The 21,823-nt window shown below is 38.4% G+C and overlaps 1 protein-coding gene across 1 annotated transcript in view; it reads right to left on the reverse strand.

Annotated features, from left to right (window-relative positions):
* The window catches only part of LOC104295732 (A disintegrin and metalloproteinase with thrombospondin motifs 6), a gene marked incomplete at its 5' end in the record, with an annotated part of 138,058 nt that overhangs the window by 95,135 nt on the left and 21,100 nt on the right, over positions 1-21,823 (reverse strand). The window contains one exon of the mRNA XM_009895511.1: positions 2,667-2,710. Coding sequence (XP_009893813.1) covers positions 2,667-2,710 — 44 coding nt within the window. The remainder of the gene's footprint in view (positions 1-2,666; positions 2,711-21,823) is intronic.

Raw genomic sequence — 21,823 nt, forward strand, 5'->3', positions numbered from 1 at the left:
TGTAACTTTGGTCAGGGGATGGGAAGAATGGGGCAGGGAGACAGAAGCCATACTCTCTGTATGAGCAGGGACTTCAAATTATTCTGTTTGGACTAACAGTAAGCAAGTAGCAAGATGAGGAATGCTTCTTCACTGTGTCCACATTAACAAGTAATTTGCTAATGGGTCAGCAGAGTGAAGCACTGATATTGAGGTTCCTCACAGCTCTTTGTAGGTGGGTTGGACATTCTACTTTGGACGAGTTTAATCCCGTAGGCTGAACATATTCACCAGACATGTGGTTCAAAGCTTTCTAAAGGGAAAAAAATGTTACAGGATATCATGAGAATACAGCTCATGTAGTGGTTTAGACCCCAATCTCTCCTGTAGGTATATATGGAGCATTTGGGGAGTATGTGTTCTGACTTAGTTTTCTCCAAAACAAATCTAGTTTGCACACACCAAAACTACTCTGATAACCAAACTGACATGGGCAAAAGGTGACAATGTGTATCTGTAGAATTTGCACCACAACAGTACCAGTGCTATAAACAAATTATCTTTGTAGTCAAACTTGCTGAGAACAGGATAAAACATCAGAAGAAAAAAAGACTATCCATGGAAAAAAAATCTGTGTATTTTTGGCAGTGTGCAACCTGTAGAAAATACAGTAATTACAGTTCACCTATGCTATTCTAATTGAGTATGACATTCTGAAGACAGTATGGCAATACTTGTATACCAACTGGCATGTTCCCCTGCAAAGTCCACCACATTTGAGCGATTAAGTCATCTTTATCTTCAGATCTTGTAACTGAGAACTTGCTTCAGTGACTTACAGGACCAGATTAAAGTAATTCCGTACCATGCCTGCAGAAAGTCACAGAGATCAAGTCAAGAACTCAGCCTATGGCTTAAATTTAAAAAAGGAGTTGTCCTTCACTGGAGCCACAGACATGCTGCAGACACCTGAGATCTATCTTTTCTAAGAGATTCCATGAAAGATTCCCTGGTTTAGGAAACTGGAATAGGAGAGAGATACCTATGCCACAAGAAATCCTTTACTTCTGTTTCTTCCTAGAATACCAATGATTCAAGTTTCTTTCGACATTTTGAGACCTCTCTGAGACTATTGTTCACAGACTCCTTAAACGTATGCTTAACTTTAGTTACTGGAGGTCAGTGGGACTTAAGCCTATTAAATGCCTTGCAAAAGAGGGCCACAGGGCCTTGCCTCTTCTCCAATTCAATGCCTATAATACAAATAAATTGTCATGGTTGTGTTGCCAAGCAAGAGTCCTATAAGACTGAGTTGGAACTGATACCATATGTGATTTTTATTTAAATTTTAAAAAAATGAAGACTTTTGTTTAATAAAACATTTGCCAAAGTCTATCCTCTGTTATGCTGGATTCAAGTGAAGCAGAATTTGCCTTTATGCCAAAGTCTGATACAGTAAGAACTAGTACACTAATGATCTGTGTTAAAAATATCATGTAAAAATATCAAATAGCTTGTGTGTGAATACAAACTCTTTAAAACTTTCTTCTTTTAACACTTGCAAAGACAATTCTATGACGTCAATATAGGCAGTCTCTTCAGTTTTGCCTCCTCCACACAGACGTCAAAGAACACCAGTTACATTTAGAAATTCATCATCATCATTTTCCTTTTACTAAAACATGCTGCAGATATTGTTTATATTTACAGCAGGAAAATTGTGGTACCTTTCCGCATGTAAATTACATCCCTGTGCCAGAAGTGTCGTGCTGACTTTAGCAGGACTTGTAGAAAAATTAATATGAGTTTGTAGAAAAATTAATATGAGTTAAGGCTATCAAAGGATACAGTAACACAGGGAAAGACAAAGCAAATACAATTACGAGCTCTGATTGAGAAAAGTATTAATAATCTGAACTAGCCAAAATAGAATTGTATCTTTAATTACTTCTCAGAAGAAAGCTTCAGAAAGGATGCAAATTGAAAAAAAAAATTGTTACATTAGTCTTTCAATATTGTTTCTTTCATATATTAAAGAACTACTAAATGTAACAGCTATACTATAGTAAATAACTTTTGTTGACAAATTTAAGTATGGAGAGAACAATAGGTCTCCATCCTGCACCTAAGGTTGTTATGTGTGCTTCTGTATTGTCAAAGCATTGTTTTAAAGAGTTTCAGTGTTACTGTAATTTATAGCACTGTGATATTTTTCTTTAAGTCTGTGAAAGGAAGAATCTGAAGCTGTACTCCCTGTGTACAAGAGAGCAACACTGTAAACCTCAAAGCCTGTTTCTTTTGTAAGGTTTTTTTGTTTGGCTGGCTGGTTGGTTTGGTTTTTAACTTCCCTAAGGTCTTTTATTTGTATTTTTTTAACTAGATCATGAAGACAAGTTAAATGGAAATAAACAGCAAGTTCCCTTTTGTAAGAAGCAGGTTTGAGACATCTGCTAGGTTTTATCAGAACTCCAGAGAAGAAATACACAGCAGCAGCTCACTTAATTTAAACTTCCAGGAATGTATCAAAGCAGAAACCCACCTAGGTTACCTTTTATTGATCACGTTTATAAAACTACCAAATTTTGGAAGCATAAACTTAAGAAGATCTAATCAGTTAATAAATCAATAGCTGAATATAAAGCAAGGAAACAGCAAATACAAGATGAAATTACTCTTTACAGTCTTACCCAGTGTTCCACAAGGCTTGTTTTTGTAAGTGCAGATATCGTATCTGTTAAGGAGAAACAAAGCAGAGAGAATATGTCAGAGAATCAAATTTGTAAGATATTTTGTATATCTATCACATATCTGTATCATAGTTCAAGTTGTCAGACCACAATCAGCTTAATTATGTGCAGCCAGCTGGTGTCGGTATTTTCTACACTCTGGTGTAAACCGCAAGCTGCAGTACACTCAGAGCCGCTGGCCTCAGGCCAGTGGGACACCTGCCAGTGAGAAAAAAATGGTTGAAGTGGATCTTTGTAATCACCGGCTCCATAAAGCAGACTACCATGCTGTTACGAAGTTACAGCAGCATGTCTATAGACTGCTACTGATTCAAAACACTTAACTTTTACTTTTTGAATGTAATTGGAATCCTCTTACAGTCTCACACTTATCAACTCAACAATACTAATTAAAACTGCTACTATCTCAACTTTGATTCTAATTAAAAACTGTGACTCTCAATTATTACACCAACAATTATATTAAAAAAATCTAGGAACTGCTATAATAGTTTCCTTCTCATTATCTTCCAATGACTACACATGTCTAAAGAGTATACTATAACAAACTAAAACGAAAAACATTTTTTGTGAAAAGCTAAATAATGTTTTTAAAGGAGAATTTTCATAATTTTAGATACAATCCTTCAAAGACAGAAGCTCAACAAGCTTTTGTGTAGTTAACATGCAAGTACCTGGAGCTGAAAAAGGAATTAAAATGTTTTCTGTAGCATAGCCAATAATAATAGCAGTAGTCATGCAGCAGTCAATTCATTAATTACGCCTTCATATTTTCAATATGCAATCCTATGATATGACTAGTAATACAAGAACACTCCTACAATGCCTTTGATTTTCAAGGATTTATATTTATTTCCTTGCAGTATGTTTCATAATAATTTCTATTCTTTTGAATGGTGAGTGAAAACAAAGAGGAAAAGATACTATCTTTATGCTTTAATTTGTAACCCAAATAGTTACTAATTTCATGCCACCAGACATTTCTGTTAAAAATAACCTAAGGGGTGTTATCACGTAGGAGTCTGATCACAAGACGTATACCTTTCGGAGCTAAAAGAGTTAAGGTCTGTCTGTAAGCCAAATCCATGGACAAAATAACAAAGCTTAAAATTTGGAACAAATCCAGTAAACTCTCTATGCGTGTAGACTGCTGTGACCACATGGAAATCCTGTGATTTTTAAAGGTACTAAGTAAAGAGCAGTTTGTGGGATTAAGCTCTAATTTTGAATTCAAATGTGAACAATCACTGATCTCATCAAGATGGTTAAACTCTGCCATCCCATACGTGCATAAACCTCTCACTGATTTTCCATTTGCTGTTTGGAGAGGGCGAGGTAATCAAATCATCATTCTTATATAAAATGTGTTGGAATATAGTCAGGTTTTCATAGAATCATAGAAACATAGAATAGTTTGTGTTGGAAGGGACTGTCATAGGTTGACCCCAGCTGGACACCAAGTGTCCACCAAGCCGCTCTGCGACTCCCCTCCTCATCTGGACAGGGGAGAGAGAAAGTAATGAAAAGGATTGTGGGTCAAGATAAGGACAGGGAGATCACCCAGCAATTACAGTCATGGGCAAAACAGACTCATCTTGGGGATAATTAATTTAATTTATTACCAATCAAATCAAATAAGTTAATGAGAAATAAAACCTAAATCTTAAAACACCTTCCCCAACCCTTCCCTTCTTCCCAGGTTCAACTTCACTCCCCATTTTCTCTACCTCCTCCCCCACCAGACTTCTCACACTTCCCCTACTCCAGTGTGAGGCCCCTCCCACAAGAGGCAGTCCTCCACAAGCTTCTCCAGTGTGAGTCTTCCCCAAGGGCTGCAATTCCTCAGGACTGCTCCAGCATGGGTCCTTCCCATGAGGTCACAAGTCCTGCCAGCAAACCTGCTCCAGCATGGGCTCCTCTCTCCAGGGGTCTACAGGTCCTGCCAGGAGTCTGCTGCAGTGTGCGCTCTCCACAGGGTCACAGCCTCCTTCAGGCATCCACCTGCTCTGGCGTGGCTGCAGGTGGGTATCTTCTCCACTGTTAACCTCTATGGGCTGCAGGGGGACAGCCTGCCTCACCATGGTCTTCACCACGGTCTTCACCACGGGCTCCAGGGAAATCTCTGCTCCAGCACCTGGAGCAACTCCTCCTCCTTCTTCACTGACCTTGGTGTCTGCAGGGTTGTTTCTCTCACATATTCTCACTCTTCTCTATGGCTGCAATCGCACCATTCTTTTTTTCCCTCGTCTTAGATATATTATCACAGAGGTGCTACCACCGTCATTGACTGGCTAAATTGCTGGACCCTTGGCCAGCAACAGGTCTGCCTTGGAGTTGGCTGGCATTGGCTCTATCAGACATAGGGGAAGCTTCTAGCAGCTTCTCACAGAAGCTACCCCTGTAGCCCCCCCCACTACCCAAACCTTGCCACAGAAACCCAATACAGAGGCCTTTAAAAGTTAACCAGTCCAACCCCACTGCAATAAGCAGGGACATCTTCAACTAGATCACGTTGCTCAGAGCCCTGTCCAACCTGACCCTGAATGTTTCCAGGGCTGTGGCACATACCAGCTCTCTGGGCAGCCTGTTCCAGTGTCTAACCACCCTCATCATAAACATTTCTTCCTTATATCTAGTCTACATCTTCCCTCTTTTAATTTAAAAACATTACCCCTTGTCCTATCACAAAAGGCCCTGCTGAAATATTTGTCCCCATCTTTCTTATAAGCCCCCTTTAAGTACTGAAAGGCTGCTATAAGGTCTCCCTGGAGCCTCCTCTTCTCCAGGATGAACAACCCCAACTCTCTCAGCCTGTCCTCTTAGGAGAGGTGTTCCACCCTGCTTATCTTTTTCGTGGCCCGCTCTGGACCTGATACAACAGGTCCATGTCTTTCCTGTGTTGAGGGCTCCAGAGCCCTCAGTAGTCCAGGTGGGGTCTCACCAGAGCAGAGCAGAGCAGAGGGGCAGAATCACCTCCCTCAACCTGCTGGCCATGCTTCTTTTGTTGCAACCCAGGATACAGTTGGCTTTCTGGGCTGCAAGCGCACACTGTTGTCTCAAGTCCAACTTTTCATCCACCAGTACCACCAAGTCCTTGGAAGGGCTGCTCTCAATCCCTTCATCCCCCAGCCTGTATTGGTACTGGGGGTTGCCCCAAGCAAGGTGCAGGACCCTGCACTTGGCCTTGTTGAACCTCATTAGGCTCACACAGGCCCCTTCTTGAGCCTGTCCAGCTACCTCTGGATGGCATCCCATCCCTCAGGTGTGTCAACCGCACCACTCAGCTTGGTGGTGTCTGCAAACTTGCTGAGGGTGCACTCGATCCCACTGTCTGTGTCATTGACGAAGATATCGAACAGTACTGGTTCCAATATGGACCACTGAGGGACACCACGCATCACCAACCTCCATCTGAGCTGTTGACTGCTACACTCTGGATGCGACCATCCAGCCAATTCCTCATCTACCGAACAGTCCATCCATCAAATCCACATCTCTCGAATTTAGAAAGAAGGATGCTGTAAGGGACCATGTCAAAGGCCTTTCAGAAGTCCAGAAAGATGACATCCATAGCTCTTCCCTTGTCCACTAATGTAGTCAGTCCATCATAGAAGACCACTGGGTTGGTCAGGCAGGACTTGCCCCTGGTGAAGCCATGCTGGCTGTCTTGAATCTCCTTCCTGTCCTCCATGTGCCTCAGCATAGCTTCTAGGAGGATCTGTTCCATGATCTTCCCAGGCACAGCGGTGAGGCTGACAGGTTGGTAGTTCCCAGGGTCCTTCTTTCTACCCTTTTTTAAAATGGGTGCAAGGTTTCCCCTTTTCCAGTCACCAGGGTCTTCACCTGACTGCAATGACTTTTCAAATACCATGGAGAGTGTGTTGCCAACTACATCAGCCAACACCCTCAGGACTCTGAGATGCAGTGGGAGGGACTTTGCTCCCCCAGTCCCTGCCTTGTAGTCCATCCACTTGAGAGGTATGAGAAGAGTTTGCCAGTGAAGACTGAGGCAAAAAGTTGTTGAGCACCTCAACCTTCTCCTCATGCATTGTTACCAGTTTGCATGTCTTGCTTATCAGGGGGTACAGTTTCTGGCTAACGTACCTGTAGAAGCCCTTCTTATTATTCTTTGTCCCCCTTGCCACATTCAGCTCCAGCTGCTCCTTGGCCTTCCTGACGCCAACCTACACAATTGGGTAGCATCCCTATATTCTTCCCAGGATACCTGTCCCTGCTTCCACTGCCTGTGCATTTCCTTCTTGCCCTTTAGTTTCACCAGCAGGTCTTGACTCAGCCATGCCACTCTTGCTTTAAGTGTCACAAAGCTTTAAGATGAAAAAGATGCAGAGTGAAAGAAAGATTTTTACTGAATATTTCTTGCAATTTACACATTTAAGGAAGCAAACTTCTTATTTCTACATATAGAACAGAGCCTGAACCTAATCCATTTGAAGTTCATGTGAAATTATTCCTCAAACAAAGCAGACAGAGCTCAGGTTTATTTAGTGAGAAAACCCAAACTTGCTCGAATTCTTTAAAATGTCATTTAGAACTGAATATAAGGAAGTCTGTGCAACACACAGGAAGTATTGGTCTTCTAATGTTTTTTAATATCCAATGCTAATGGGAAAAAACAAATTAAAGGCATATATCCTTAGATGAACTGGATGTTTAAGAAGAAAGCCAGTTCCACTTAAGTAAAAAAGTCAAAAGCTAGTCAATCTCACATTGTTGTTTTCAACATAATTTGAGAACACCTGTACTAGGTTATCCACTTCATCTGCCTTTCCCTCCACAGAAGTCATTCATGAGTGCCTGGAGGGATAACAGGACAGCACAGACTGATACCTTCCCTGACAGAAGCCCCCAGCTTCGTGGCTTAGGGAACTTCAGAGGCAGAGATTGAAGAGTATTTAATTGATTTTTCTTCTAATGTCTTTAGCACTTAGTTAATTCTTCTTCAATCTTAAAAAAGTAATTATTTCAGTGTTTATCTAAGGGATATTGTTATGCCTTTATCAGCAAAGTTGAGTGCCTCTGTTCTGGCAGAGATCTCTTTCATGCTGAAATATTTTCTTTAATTTTCTTTTAAATCAGATTAATAAATTGGACTTTGTCAGCATTGCACCACTACACTGTGGCCTTTCTGCCACCTTCCTTTGAGCGCTAGTGCTTATTAAGCTTTCTGAAGCATATGTATTAACAATTAAAAAACTTGATCTAACAGTGGTATTAACACTAGGAGATACAAAGGCAAAATTAATTACTTCTTCTTACATGTTAATGTGTATTTACACATTCAAGGATTACATTGTCCTTTTCACGAGCCTGATTATGTGAAATGGTCCACTAAAGGAAAAGAGACTCTATGAAGCAGTTATTCCTAGCTGTGTGCTACTGGAAATGATCACTGTGCCAGAAAGAAGGACTGTCTGCATCAAGTTAATACTGAGATAGAAATATACCTGTAACAGGATTGGAAACATAGATGAATACTCACATTGGATACACTTTAAAGAATTTAACTAATCAACAAGAACAACCCACAGCACATATTTTGTTTAAGTATGATAAATGAATAAAGCATGAAAATTCTTACTAGAAATGCAAACTGCTCAAAGCCAGTATGAAATACAAGCTACTTACTTATAAGCACATAAACCTACTCTAAAATTACCTGAAAGCTACCAATATACCTGAATAATATTTGAGATAGATACTGACAGAAAAAATTGAGGCTTTTGAAGAAGTATTTCTTAATGGAACAGAGTTTATGAATCAAAAAATACAATCACAGCAAATTGCTGAGGAAAAACATACCAAGATGGCTGGAATATAAATGTAAAAATTATATGAATATAAGAAAATTCAGGCTAGACAAAACCAAGAAATAGGTATACCAAACATAAAGCTCTTCATAACCTTGAGACAGCTGAAAATGTACTTCATATACATAGTACTACAGGATTTGCCAATTAACCTGATTGAAAAGGTTGTCGGAAAACAAAATAAAGCTGGTTCTGTCCTGACTAAGAGGAAACAGCTAACTACTACAAATTATTAAGAGTTCATTTTCAGGGAACATTTCTAAATACATTACCTCTGAAAGGAAGGCTTTATTTTTCACTTGTTTTAAAACAAATTATACTTTTTGACACTTGCTTTTTGTTATTGTAGGTCTCGACAATAAGCTATTCAAATAAGCACTGTCCTTTTCATACACCCTTGCTCAATGATTAACATAACAGGTTCATTAGAATTCCATCTTTTTTACTTTTTATTCTTCATACTATGCAACATGATTTATCAATGCACCCAATCATGTATGTGTCATAGCTGAATAAGTGTCAAAAGACCAGACGAAAAAAACTCTACTTTAAAAAATTAATTTAACTTAGTCCCAACACCTAAAACTATAAACTGAACTATAAACTGAATCAAACTGAAATCTCAAGACTCCCCCTAAAGGGATCAAAAACCTGCAGCTATTCCAACTCCTTTTTCTAAATTGGGGGGGGAGAAACCATCAAGTAGCTTGTAGTTTCACCATATTCTTTTGCATACATATACTTGGCTATGATTAAAAAGTGGTTATTTTGCAAGTGCAGACATTGTCCGTAATGCTAGAGAATTGTGTGGAACAAGTTATAAAACAAATACTGTTTTTTTGTCAGTGTTTATAAAAAGCTGTGTATCATAATTCTTCAACAGTTCAACACTTCTAAGATAATTTGGTTGTTCATTAGATTTGCACATGTTACAAACAGCAATACTCTTTATAACACAATACTTTTTGATGTCTTTCTAAAAGCTTTACTACAGCATATGCTTAGCCTTACAGAAAGTGGTACACCACAACAGCAATCTGCCTTAAATAAAGTACACGTCTTATTTGGTTTCTTCCTCAAAAACCTCAAACCAAAAAGAGCTATTTAAACCAAGGAAGGAAAAGCATAATATACATGTTACACATCACTCAACAGAAATAGCTTTCTCTATTATTAGTTTTCCATGTCTTTAAAACTGCCATAGACAACCAAATTTTGGCTCTGTTGAACTTTCTTCTTATACTTAGCTTGGGTGGATAAATGAAATTCTGAGTTACAACAAGAAAAACTATTACTGCTATAAGTCCTAATTCTCCTGATTTATATCAAAAAAAATATTTTAAATAATTGCACTGTAGATGAAACTTTTCCATAACACTTTTTCTAAACTGCAAAAGCAGTCAGAACACTAAAAATAAACTCCATTCTGAAACAATTTTTTTAATGCTGTCATTTGTCTTCATCCATTTTGGCAATGGAACATTTGAATAGCAGTTGCAAAGCTACGATAATCAGTAGTATTATCAGTGTACTTAAGACAGATGTACAAAGCTGATTTTAAGATTATGATTTAATAAGAGATTGACTCAATGCAAATTCCACCTCTAAGAGCGTCTAAAAAACTTTTCAACTAAGGTCATGAAAAATACTTCAACAGAGAGGTTTTTGTTCAACACTATGTTGATGTGTCATGCAAGCATACAGCAGAGCTCTTGCAAAAGACACTAATTACACGAAAATAGTAAGTTTGTAAGCAAAAATAGTTCTACAGACAAAATGAAGATCCTGAGACAGTTCTCAGCTTGAGACATATCCTAGGACATGATACACCATTTCAAATAACTGATAAAAAGTTATCATACCAAAAATCAGAGGACTACCTTTAAAATCTTGTTATTTTGAGGAAATAATACATTCAGGCTTTTTAGCCATCTTCTGCTTTCTAAGACTATCTGTATTTACGTACATATTTGGCATTTTCAGGGTTTCTTCTACAGCCATCCACACTGAAAGTTTCCTTCTCTCATGTACATCATGATCCTCACCTAGAAACATGTCCTTACCAGCCACATCAATAAGAAGAGAATAAAGTAACAGAAAGTACAGAATAACAAGTGCTACAAACTGTTAGATCACAGTATAGTTAAGTATCCAAGACAGACACCTACAGAAACTTAAACAAACAATATCAATATTCTGCTAGTATAAAAAAATGACTCAAACAGCATCAATACTGCTGACTGGTTCAGATACGACACATCACAGAGTGATCTTTGCTCCTATGAAAGTACTATTAAGTGCATTAAAATTAAGTAGCATAAAAATAAAGGTAATTCCTTGCTGTCCACTCATGTACTGTTAACATAATTTGAAACTGTGGAAAAGATAGAATACTTCCCGTCCCTGCACTCTTCTAATCAGAACCTTTCTGTAGACCATACATGACTAGAAGGCAAGAAAGTATCAGCTCAACTGCAATATCATAAAGGCAAATGAACATTGTACAAACTCATTAGACTATTTTAGTTGATAATGTAGACTCTAGAATTACTCTAAAGACAGCTTTATAAGCAAACTCTAGCACTGAAGAAACAGCCAGACACTTGTGGTTCCAAGGCCTGTCCCTTGCAGGCCCTGGACTAGCAATGTCACTTCAGTCTCCGCTCTGCCTTGATTCGTCCATCATAGGAAGCTATCTCTTCCTCTTTCCTATTCTGTATCCAACATGTACAGGCTTGCTACTCTAACTCATTCCTCCCGGTCCTCAGTGAACATAAGATCCAGCTGAGTTTTCTCTCCGCAGCTTTAAGATTACGAGAGACTGACTGATGGCTCAAGCTATTGTCAACTAGCTTATACAAATAGGCTATCCTTGTATAAACATAACTTTGAGTGATATCCACACAGCAGTCATAGCAGCATCAACCAGCTCAGCCTAGCGTAGCTACCCAAAGATCTACCTTTCTTCTTCCCATTTTTACACTCTGCATCAAGTTCTGTGCTGCTGCATTTAACATCAGCACACAAACTAGCTAAAGAGGTTTGACTGAGTCTTCAGTATATTGGAATCGCGTTACTGACAGCAGTACAGACAGCATAAGCCATCATACAGAACGAGCTCCAGGCCTTCTAGCAGTTGTAGCCCAATCTTAACTGAATCTGTCTTCTTCAGAACATGTTCATTCTAGTTCAAGCTAGGCTTTAAGTCCCCTTGAACACCGAGACTCCTCAACGAGGCACCTTTCAACAAAATCATTAAAAAATCCTTTACCTGGATAAGCCATATGTCGATTTCAAAATTGTAGAAATTTGAAAAACAGTTATGTTAGTAAGGTACAAAACTTGCAAGCTGGAGACCGTGAACCTATAAAAATAATCAGGGAGTTTAAATCTAGCAGAACTACATAGACTGCTTCAAAACTTCTCTGTGGCATAGCTAATTTTCTTTCCATGGGATAGCTCCTGATCCACAGTAAAAATGTTTATACTAGTTCATCAGAAATGTAGACCTACCTACCCGAGTGACAATTGTGACTTCATTACCATTCAGAGACAACTGAGAAATTTAGCATTTGCATCATCACTAGAACATAGGTAATACTTAACTTGCTGTATTCTGTTCCTCAAAAGTGATTCCATATTTTTATAGCACTCTCAGTACTGAGCCAAAATTTAGATGGAGTTACATGGATGTGATTAGTTAAAGCTGGCCTAGAGAACAGAACAGAAATTTCTGCATATCTACTCCAAGTACACTGTTAATATTTTTTCTACCAGTGCATTCGGGAAAAGTCTGGCAACTAATACATAAAGCCTTTGTTCAAAGCACATTCACTCAAAGAAGCTCCAGCAGCTTGTAGGGCAATGCTTTTTAGAGTGTGCTAATGCAACAAAGTCTGGGAAAAAGGAAGACTAGCAAAACTAATTACATAGGCGTGGTTGGGGGCATCCTGCCACACAGCAGAAAATATTATGCTAAACCATTTATAGGAAGCCACTAGTCTAGACCTTTGGCAGTAGGGAAACCAGCTAGCAGCTATGATTACTAACCAAGTTTTAGTTCTGTTGTACAGAAATAAATCAGATAAATTATAGCAATAACATACTGGAAATATATTTATAAGTTTTGCTGTGAATATGGCCTTTCTTCCTTTTCTAATTTGCTGAATATTGTAAATGATTAGTTTATAAGTCTCTCAGAAGATCACACAAATCTTTACAAACAAAACGTATACTTTATCTGCCCTTACACTGTATGTGGGATAAAAGGCTTGGTACTTGAGGTAGGTTGTAAAGAGCAGCAGTTCATTAGGATGACAGACCACACCTGGTACAAAAATAAGAACATAAGAACTGCAACATGGGCTAGACCAAAGATTCTACTATTCCAGTACACTGCCTTCACGATGATCTAAGAGAATGCCCAAGAAAGAATAACACCAGTGCAAGCGTAAAATGGCAATTACCCCATTACTCCCTCAACTTCAACTATTTTTGGCTCAGATTTTAAGACAGATGTGCTTCTGCGTATTTAGCAACTGTCAATGTTTTTTTCTTCTGTGAACTTGCCCAGACAACCTTTCAACCTATGCATATGTCCAGCTTCCATAAAGTGGCTTGCCAAGGAGTTTCAGCATCAGCTAACTCTTGCATAAAGGGCTGCCTCCCTTCTCCTTATTTAGAGCCTTTCCTCTGCTAAGTTTACACGGCAGACTCTAGCTCTTGTACTGAAAAACACAATGAATGACTGTTCCTTATTTATGCTCTCCATACAATCTGTAACTCTGTAGATCACTGTAATATCCTCCCAAATCCGACTTTTCCAAAATTTGAATCCTCCAAGTAAGAGAGTCAGGAACTTAGACATTTCTTGTAAAGGAACTCCCACTTTTTTTTTTTTTTTTAATAATTTTTGCTTCTCATTTCCAATTCTCCTAAAACCTTTTGAGACAAGAAGGCCAGAATGACACAAACTGTTCAAGACGTAGGTGCATCATACCCAGTTTATTCAATGGCCTAATAAGGTTCTTTATTCTTTTCCCAACAATTGTTAATACTTAATTTGCTGGATTAATAACATATATTTTACATGTAGTCCAAATCTTTCAGTAAAATCACAGTACTATCAAATAATAGAATCAAAATAGGAAAGAGCAGCAGAGATTTTTCCTGTTATTTCTGGTTGTTATTTTTACAAAATTTCTGAGAAAGGGATTGAAAGTCTTAAGCATGTACTATTACAACTTATTTTTCCTGAACACGATGAGAACAATATGCCCTGTGCTTGGGCCCAATTAAACAATCACAAAGTATTCAGGTCATCAGAGTTGTATTTACAAAGAGAGCTAAATTTCAGTTGCTGAACACAATAATTAAAGCTTCTTCAGTCAATGGAATAAAATCTATTTGCTGACTTTTAAGGTCAAAAAAGACAATCACTCCACTGAAATTATTATTAACCCTGATTAGTATCAAAAGGAATTTTTGTTTTAACAGCAAACTCAAAACAATCTATTTTACAAGTTTAGTGTTTGTTTCTACAAGTGCGTATCACAATACATTACAATAAAGGATTTTTCCTCTTCAAGAAATGACAGCGGCTAATTTGACTGCCAGTGCTTAAAGAACAATACAAAGCCAGTGAAGTGCTGGACATCTGTGGTAGTTCTCCAGATGACATGCATTAATTTCATCAAACAGGCTGCTGCTGTGTTCTACAGCTAACAAATGTTGAGGCTAACGAATTTTGTAGACTGCCTCTGAACTGAGAGGAAGATAGATGCACAGAGTGACAAAATGAAATGGCAGCAGAAAAAAAGACTGTTTAAACAAAGGTAAGTGTAAAAGAAGTGAAGAGACAGCAAGTCTACAAGAAAAGTAACAGGACTGAGGTCTTGTCCAAGTTTGTGAGAGCACAAAGGTCCTGTCATGTTAAGACCAAAAGGAACGTAATTTGGTTTTCTTTTTTTAAAAAAAAATGTGCTGGCAAATGGAATACTTGCACCTCAGACTGATCTCTGAAGTCTGTCTGTATCAAAAAGTGGAACCCATGCATCCAACCCAGAACTGCACATAAAACTTCGTTTCATCTTATTCTCCACATAATACACAGCATGAAGAAGTATTTGCTCTATTCAAGAAAAAAAGTTCTGTTTGGCATACATTATCATTTTCTGTCTAGCTTATTTTTTACAAATAATTTTAGTGACAAGAGCAACTAACTGTTGTGAATGAATGGCTGAATGCCACGAGCATAGTAACTTACTTTACTATAGTGGCTCTTCACAAACCACATTATTGTATACAAGTTGGGATTAGTCAACAGTGTCTATCCAGACTATCTGCACACACATACTTAGTTCCCCATACCTTAAGGAATGTAAGAGTGGAGCAGCTGCCATTTATTTTAGTGCTTCTGCCAATGAAGAACCACAGAAGAGTCAGTACTAGCTGGGAAAGAAAACATGCTGCAGCAACAGCAATCTGTCTTGCAAAGGGATGCACCTGTCAGATTCCTTTCCCTGTGCATGAACTCTTCAAACCAAGCTATTAATTCCATATTAAAACTGCCTGATTGTCAAAAGAAATTCCTCACTGGTTCCTTAGTTTTAACCTTCCATACACTATTCAAGTCTTATTTTTGTAAACTAGTCTTTCAAAGCTAACCTGTCTTGAAGTAGGAAAAAAATTTCTTCTTTAGTGCTTTTGTTAAGCCCACTAAGCATTCACCCACTTTTAAACAAAAACAGAAAACCAACAACACTTGCAGATGTATTTCTGAAACTAGTTTGGTTTCATCTACAAATTTTATGAAAGAATCATTCCCTTTGGGTTTTTTTTAATCAACAGACTACTCCATTGTATTATAAGTGACCTGAACTTACGTTTTTTATTTTTACCACATACTGAATATTAGCATGAGACTATTAAAATAATTATTCTCCCAAGTCTTAAAACATTTTAAATGCTGAGCAGAAATTTTGACTGGCTATACAGACAACCTTTTCTCCATGAGGGCAGTCATGCAGTAAAGTGGGTTACCCAAATGGTTTTTGCGAGACCTGATTGGATAAAGCCTTGTGCAACCTGGTTTGATCTCACAGCTCACCCTTCTTAGAGGAGGACATTGGACTGAAGACCTCCAGAGGTCCCTTCCAACCTGAACCCAACAGATTCTAAGAAGGTTTTGTCTGAAAATCTTCAAAATGTTTATTTAATAATCATGGAGTAATGAAAATTACATTTTAAGAAAACTCTTCAAAATATTCATTGAAAAGAAAAGTAAATTACATACTCAAAATGGAAGCTTCATTACAGCCACAGTTATTGTAGTCTAAATATTTTATCAGCATAGAAAACAGGGAAAAAAGTCTCCCTCCCCATTCCACTCTGGTTGGAACAGTCCTACATCTTACTAATAACTACATATGAAACCTCTTGAACCACGTTCCCCAATTAGTTGACTGTTAAATTTTAAGCACCTGACATTGCCCTGTAAAACTCATTCTCCTCTGCAATGCCAACACAACTGCCTAAAACACTAACTGTAAGAAATCCAAGAAGTTCAAGCTGAAAGAAAAATAAGTATGCCTTATTTTTTCCAGCTCAGTAGGTTTCAGCAATTAATGTAGTTAAACCATTATAAGTAAGTATCAGAAGATCTGCAAACAAGAAAGTTAACATCCAATAAAATATTTCTCTCCATTGGGGCCAAAAAATAGGGAGAATTTCTTGTTTTAAAAATCACAAAATTATCTCATTACTTTGATCTATGTAAAGTTAGTGAATTGGAACATTTACCTTCCACCCAAATTATACAGAAATAAGGATCAACATAGAAGTTTAAGAAACTAAGGATGTCTGGAAAGAGGTTGGATAACATGCAAAAAATACCAGTATTTGATTTTTTCCTCAACGTATTATCTGTAATTCCTGTTGTGCAAAATTGTCTGATTCTTAATTTGTTGAGTTCTAGCTACTTTAGTGTTTCTATAATGTTAAGTGTGGCTTTATTCAATAAATACAAGTAATTTATGAATATAAATACTTTAATCAAATTTCCATTCTTGCTTGGAAGAACTTGTAACAGCCTGAAGCAAAAAATCTGAAGTAAAAAAAAAAATAATTATGAGTTAAAAATGTAAAAATAATAAGATGAATAAATGCATTTAAGTTCTAGAGATATTTAAAGGAATGTGCAAAAGCAGAGTTTTCTTCCAGTAATGCAAGACTACAAAGAAGAGCCATGCATTTCAGTGAAGTTACTACCCCTAGCATAGCACCATAGTACTTAAATCCCATTTTTAAAGAGTCATGTACAGGAACAAAGTTTTTTGGATTGCCAAACAATCCATTTAGTTGACTCATAACATAACCAAAAATAGAACTGCAAAACATCATAATTCTCCTGACCAACTGAATCTCTTACTATTGCTATTGTTTGCTGATAATTTTTTTAACCACTATATAATTAACAATCTTAGCCAAAATATGACTGAGATGGAATAGCTTTAAAATGAATCTTGGTCAAAGAGACGTAAACACTTCCACGGTTTAACAGACTGCATTTCACACATCTGAAAAATTCCTTGGTTTTGCTAGTGTTTAGAGTATAATTTCTTGTTCTTCAGTATTTCCAAATGTATTGTTCACAATTGCATAATGTATTTCACTCCACTTTGGCAGGTGGTTGAAAGAGCTCATAGGGTACACAATGAATATTTGTCCGCATTACTTATGACCTTGCAATTTTTAAGCAGGACTAACTGTCCTAAAATCACAAGTAAACACTTTTCATTAAAGCTAAATTAATGTGCAAGCTAAGGAACAGCCTGTACCTCTTCCTCCCTATTTATCCAATCACTTAGCACTCCCTTTTTCAAGCTGCTGAGAGTAATAAATGAGAGATTTGCCATGGCTCTGGCTGAAGCAGCCTGAAGGCCATCCAAATGCAACCTCAGTGCTATTCAAAGAGCCATCTTAAAAGGTCTGGTAAAGAACCATGCTCATCTGGAAGCTGAAAGTGATCAGGTCTATAAAGTACCGAGTTCCACAGTTTTCAGAACACGACCTGAACAAAATGTTCAGAAATAAGTAACATAATTATAATAATATGTTTAATAATGAACACCTGGTGCCCTAACATGATATTACAAACACCTACAACAGAGATTTGACTCCAACGGCAGCATTGGATAGTCATGAAGTATCACCCCTTCAGTACTCAGTACAAAGCTGATTTTATAACAAAGATTTGTAAGTGGCCATCCATATGGAAACGAAATAATGAATTCTGGAAGTTTCTATCCTTCTAGTTCTGACATTAAAGCACCTTTTCCTTCAAGACCGTAACTGCGTAACTGTGAGTTTATTGACAAAGATTAGTTGAGTCAGCGTAGCGTGTGACAAAACAGGACTAAGCTAACTCGTACAATCTTGCTGGTACTTTGTGGTAAATTGCTTGTATGGCTAAACTATTACACAGACTCTTACATTTCCCTGGCATCAGTGTTACTCTGTGTATGTCGAGAAGTCTTCCACAAAAATCATGCAGGTCACCATTCTCTTAAAACACAAAAACATATCAACTGTAAGTCATTTAAGAACTACATCTCAACTTTGGAAAGAACCTAAACAATCAAATACATGAAAACATACTTTAGTTACACGATCAGAGTATTCTTCCTTCTCCACAGACTAAGGCCATGATTTGACACTCCAGTTAGTCTTACACAGAACCTAAAGCCAATACTAAAAGAGCTCATAAGATTTATCATTCTTGAATGAGTAACTAGCAAGGTTACGTGAATTCCAGACTATGAAAATTACATCTCGCTGCGATCCAGAAAAATCTTACTGCCAATGTTTTGGAATTTTTTAAATGACAATAGATCAGAAATTATCTCAATTTTTTTCCAAATTGCTGCTTACTCTTTTGAGTTTTTTGGTAGAATTAAAAACAGGAAAAAAATCAAAGAGATATTTGACTTGAAACAATGCAATATTTCTGGGAGTTTTATTTTCTACATTTTTAAGTATTCTTAATTGAATCTGTTATTCATAAGAACTAATCATAACTTGGTTTTACAGGGAAAAAATTCTCCCCACTTATCCACAGACAAGCTTCAGCACCCAAAATGCCAGAACAAGTTTTTTCTTAACAACCCTCCAAAACTGATACAAGACTCAGTCATCAAACATCATTAAAATGTTTGTGCAGTCTGATTGCTAAAAAAATGCCATTCACTCTAACAACTTCTGTAGTATGGACATATATCTTCTTCTATCTGGAGAAACACTAATAATAAAGTTCAAGTTACCCACAGAGAATTCTCCTGAATGGTAACTGCGTTCTCAGAGATCATACAAATGCTTTCAATTCCAAATTATGAAAAAAGTTACAATGATTGCTCATTAACTGAAAAATATACTAGTAAGTGCACATCTGTAGAAGCATCCTTTTTCTGCAGTATGTATAACAGAGTGTATATTCCAAGCAAGCTGCATACCACATGGACAAAGACTCAGACCACAGAGTAGCAGTAAACTGTCATGTAGGTATCCATTCAAAATTATTATGGGCTTAAGCTGTGAGGGCATTTTCAGGATATCTGTTGGACTAGTAAGGCTTGGACAAAAGAACAAGTAATTAACGATTATTTATTTCAAGTCACATGAAGATTCCTTAAGTTGTTTAGGTGAGAGGAAGAAAACAAGCAATTTTCTTCTAGAGAAAAAAACACCTATATATATAAAAATCTAGAAATAGAATTTAAAAATCTAGAGAAAGATAGGTCTTATACCATCCAATCTGGAGAACAACGGAAGTTGTGACTGGTAGTGCATTAAAAGAGCATTAAAACAGCAAGGGACACAACACAATGATTCTGCTTTCAAACTCACCACAGAAAGAAATTTAATTCTGGGAGGATCTACTCAGTATTACAGAATGGTGAGGGTGGGAAGGGACCTTTGGAGATCATCTAGTCCAGCCCTCCTGCCAGAGCAGGGTCACCTACAACAGGTTGCACAGGAATGCATCCCGGCGGTTTTGAATGTCTCCAGAATGGGAGACTCTACAACCTCTCTGGGCAGCCTGTGCCAGTGCTCTGACACCCTCAAAGTAGTTTCTCCTCATGTTGAGATGGAACTTCCTATGCTCAAGTTTGTGCCCATTACCTCTTGTCCTATCACAGGGCACCACTGAAAAAAGACTGTTATCATCTACCTGGCACCCTCCCTTTAAGTATTTATAAATATTAATAAGATTCCTCACCAGTCTTCTTTTCTATAGACTAAAAAGACCCAAGTCCCTCAGCCTTTCCTCATAAGAGAGATGTTGTAATCCCCTAATCATCTTTGTAACCCTTTGCTGGACCCTCTCCAGCAGTTCCCTGCCCTTCCTGAACTGGGGAGCTCAGAACTGGACACAATACTCCAGATGTGGCCTCACCAGGGCAGAGTAGAGGGGCAGGATAATATTCTTCGACCTGCTGGCCATGCTCTTCTTGATTCACCCCAGGATGGCATTGGTCTTCTTGGCCACCAGGGCACATTGCTGGCTCATGGTCCTCCTGTTGTCCACCAGGACTCCCAGTTCCCTTTCCACAGAGCTGATCTCCAGGAGGTCAGCCCCTAACCTGTCTTGATGCACAGGGTTATTCCTCCCCAGATGTAGTACCCTACACTTGCCCTTGTTGAACTGCTCCTCTGTGCTCAACACCGTATCACAGATCACAAGCCCCGACGGCACTGAAAACTGATAGCTTTCACTAAACCAGCTATGGGTTGCTGGTTCAGAATGTATCACAGGTATCAGGACCAAAGTGCCACAAAACATCAGAAGAACACATCTCAGCTGTAAATCACATTCTGTTTGGCAGGCTGAAGAGGATTTATCTTTTCACTTTAACAGACCCCAAGAAAAAGGAAAAACTCACTTTTACTCTTAAAGAACAAAACAAAATGCAGGAAGAATAGCAGAAGATGCCTGTTCAGTATAAGCTAGCATTCTTTTCTTGTTTTAGGAAGCTTCCACTGAATACTATAAAAACCTTTAAGATGGACTTCCCTGTCTTTCTTGTCTTCTCAAAAAAAAAAAAAGGAATAATACTTCAGATGAGCCCAATAATGCCATTACAAATCTGTATCAGAAAATCGAATGAGCTGCATTAAAAGAAGGGCAGATTTCAAAACCTAATAGTTCTTATTTCCATCTGTAACTAGCTAAATTCTCTTTACTGTGGAAACAAGAGAAAAGGTATGAAGAACTTGTGAACATTATTTTCAATGACCAAGCTGCACAAACCCAGAAAAAACAGGACCACCCTAACCTGTGGCTATATAAAAGGCTAAAAGAAAAGGCATATGGTGTACAAATCCATGGATAATGTAAGAGTTTGCTGTCTCTGGCATAAGTATTAAGATTAATGAAAGACAGAGTGAAGCCCAGTTCCCCTTACTGCCATAGGTTCAGGAGACACAGACATCCACAGATACATGGACAAAGATACTGATAGTCAAAATTGTAAGCTTGTAACTTTATATGACCCAAGCATATGGGCAGTAAAATTAAATTCTCAAATTAATTTCAATAACCGACATGTAAAGAGCATAGAGGGTGTCACCCTCTATGTCAATGACCAGCTGGAGTGCATGGAGTTCCACCTGGGGAAGGATGAGGAGCTGACCAAGAACTTATGGGTCAGGACTAAAGGGAGGGCAGGTACAGGTGATGTTACAGTGAGGGTCTGCTACAGGCCACCTCACCACAAAGACTGCAAGGATGAGACCCTCTGTAGACAGATAGGAGCAGCCACATGTACATAAGCCCTGGTCCTCATGGGAGACTTCAACCACCCCAATATCTGTTGGAGGGATTACACACACCACAGCAGGGCATACACAATCCAGGAGGTTCCTGGAATGCGTTGATGATAACTTCCTTCTCCAAGTGATAGAAGAGCCAACCAAGAGAGGTGCCATGCTGGACCTTCATCTCACCAACAAGGAGGGGCTGGTGGGGAATGTCATGCTCAAGGGCAGCCTTGGCTGCAGTGACCATGAGATGGTGGAGTTCAAGATCCTTAGGGTGGCGAGGAGGGTGCACAGCAAGCTCACTATGTGGACTTCAGGACAGCGCACTTTGGCCTCTTCAGGGATCTGCTTGGCAAAGTACCGTCGGATAAAGCCCTGGAGGAAAGCGGGGCCCAAGAAAGCTGGTTAATATTCAAGGATCACCTCCTCCAAGCTCAGGAGCCATGCATCCCA

Source organism: Charadrius vociferus, unplaced genomic scaffold, assembly GCF_000708025.1.
Source record: "Charadrius vociferus isolate BGI_N301 unplaced genomic scaffold, ASM70802v2 scaffold581, whole genome shotgun sequence".
In the NCBI taxonomy this organism is placed as follows: domain Eukaryota; kingdom Metazoa; phylum Chordata; class Aves; order Charadriiformes; family Charadriidae; genus Charadrius; species Charadrius vociferus.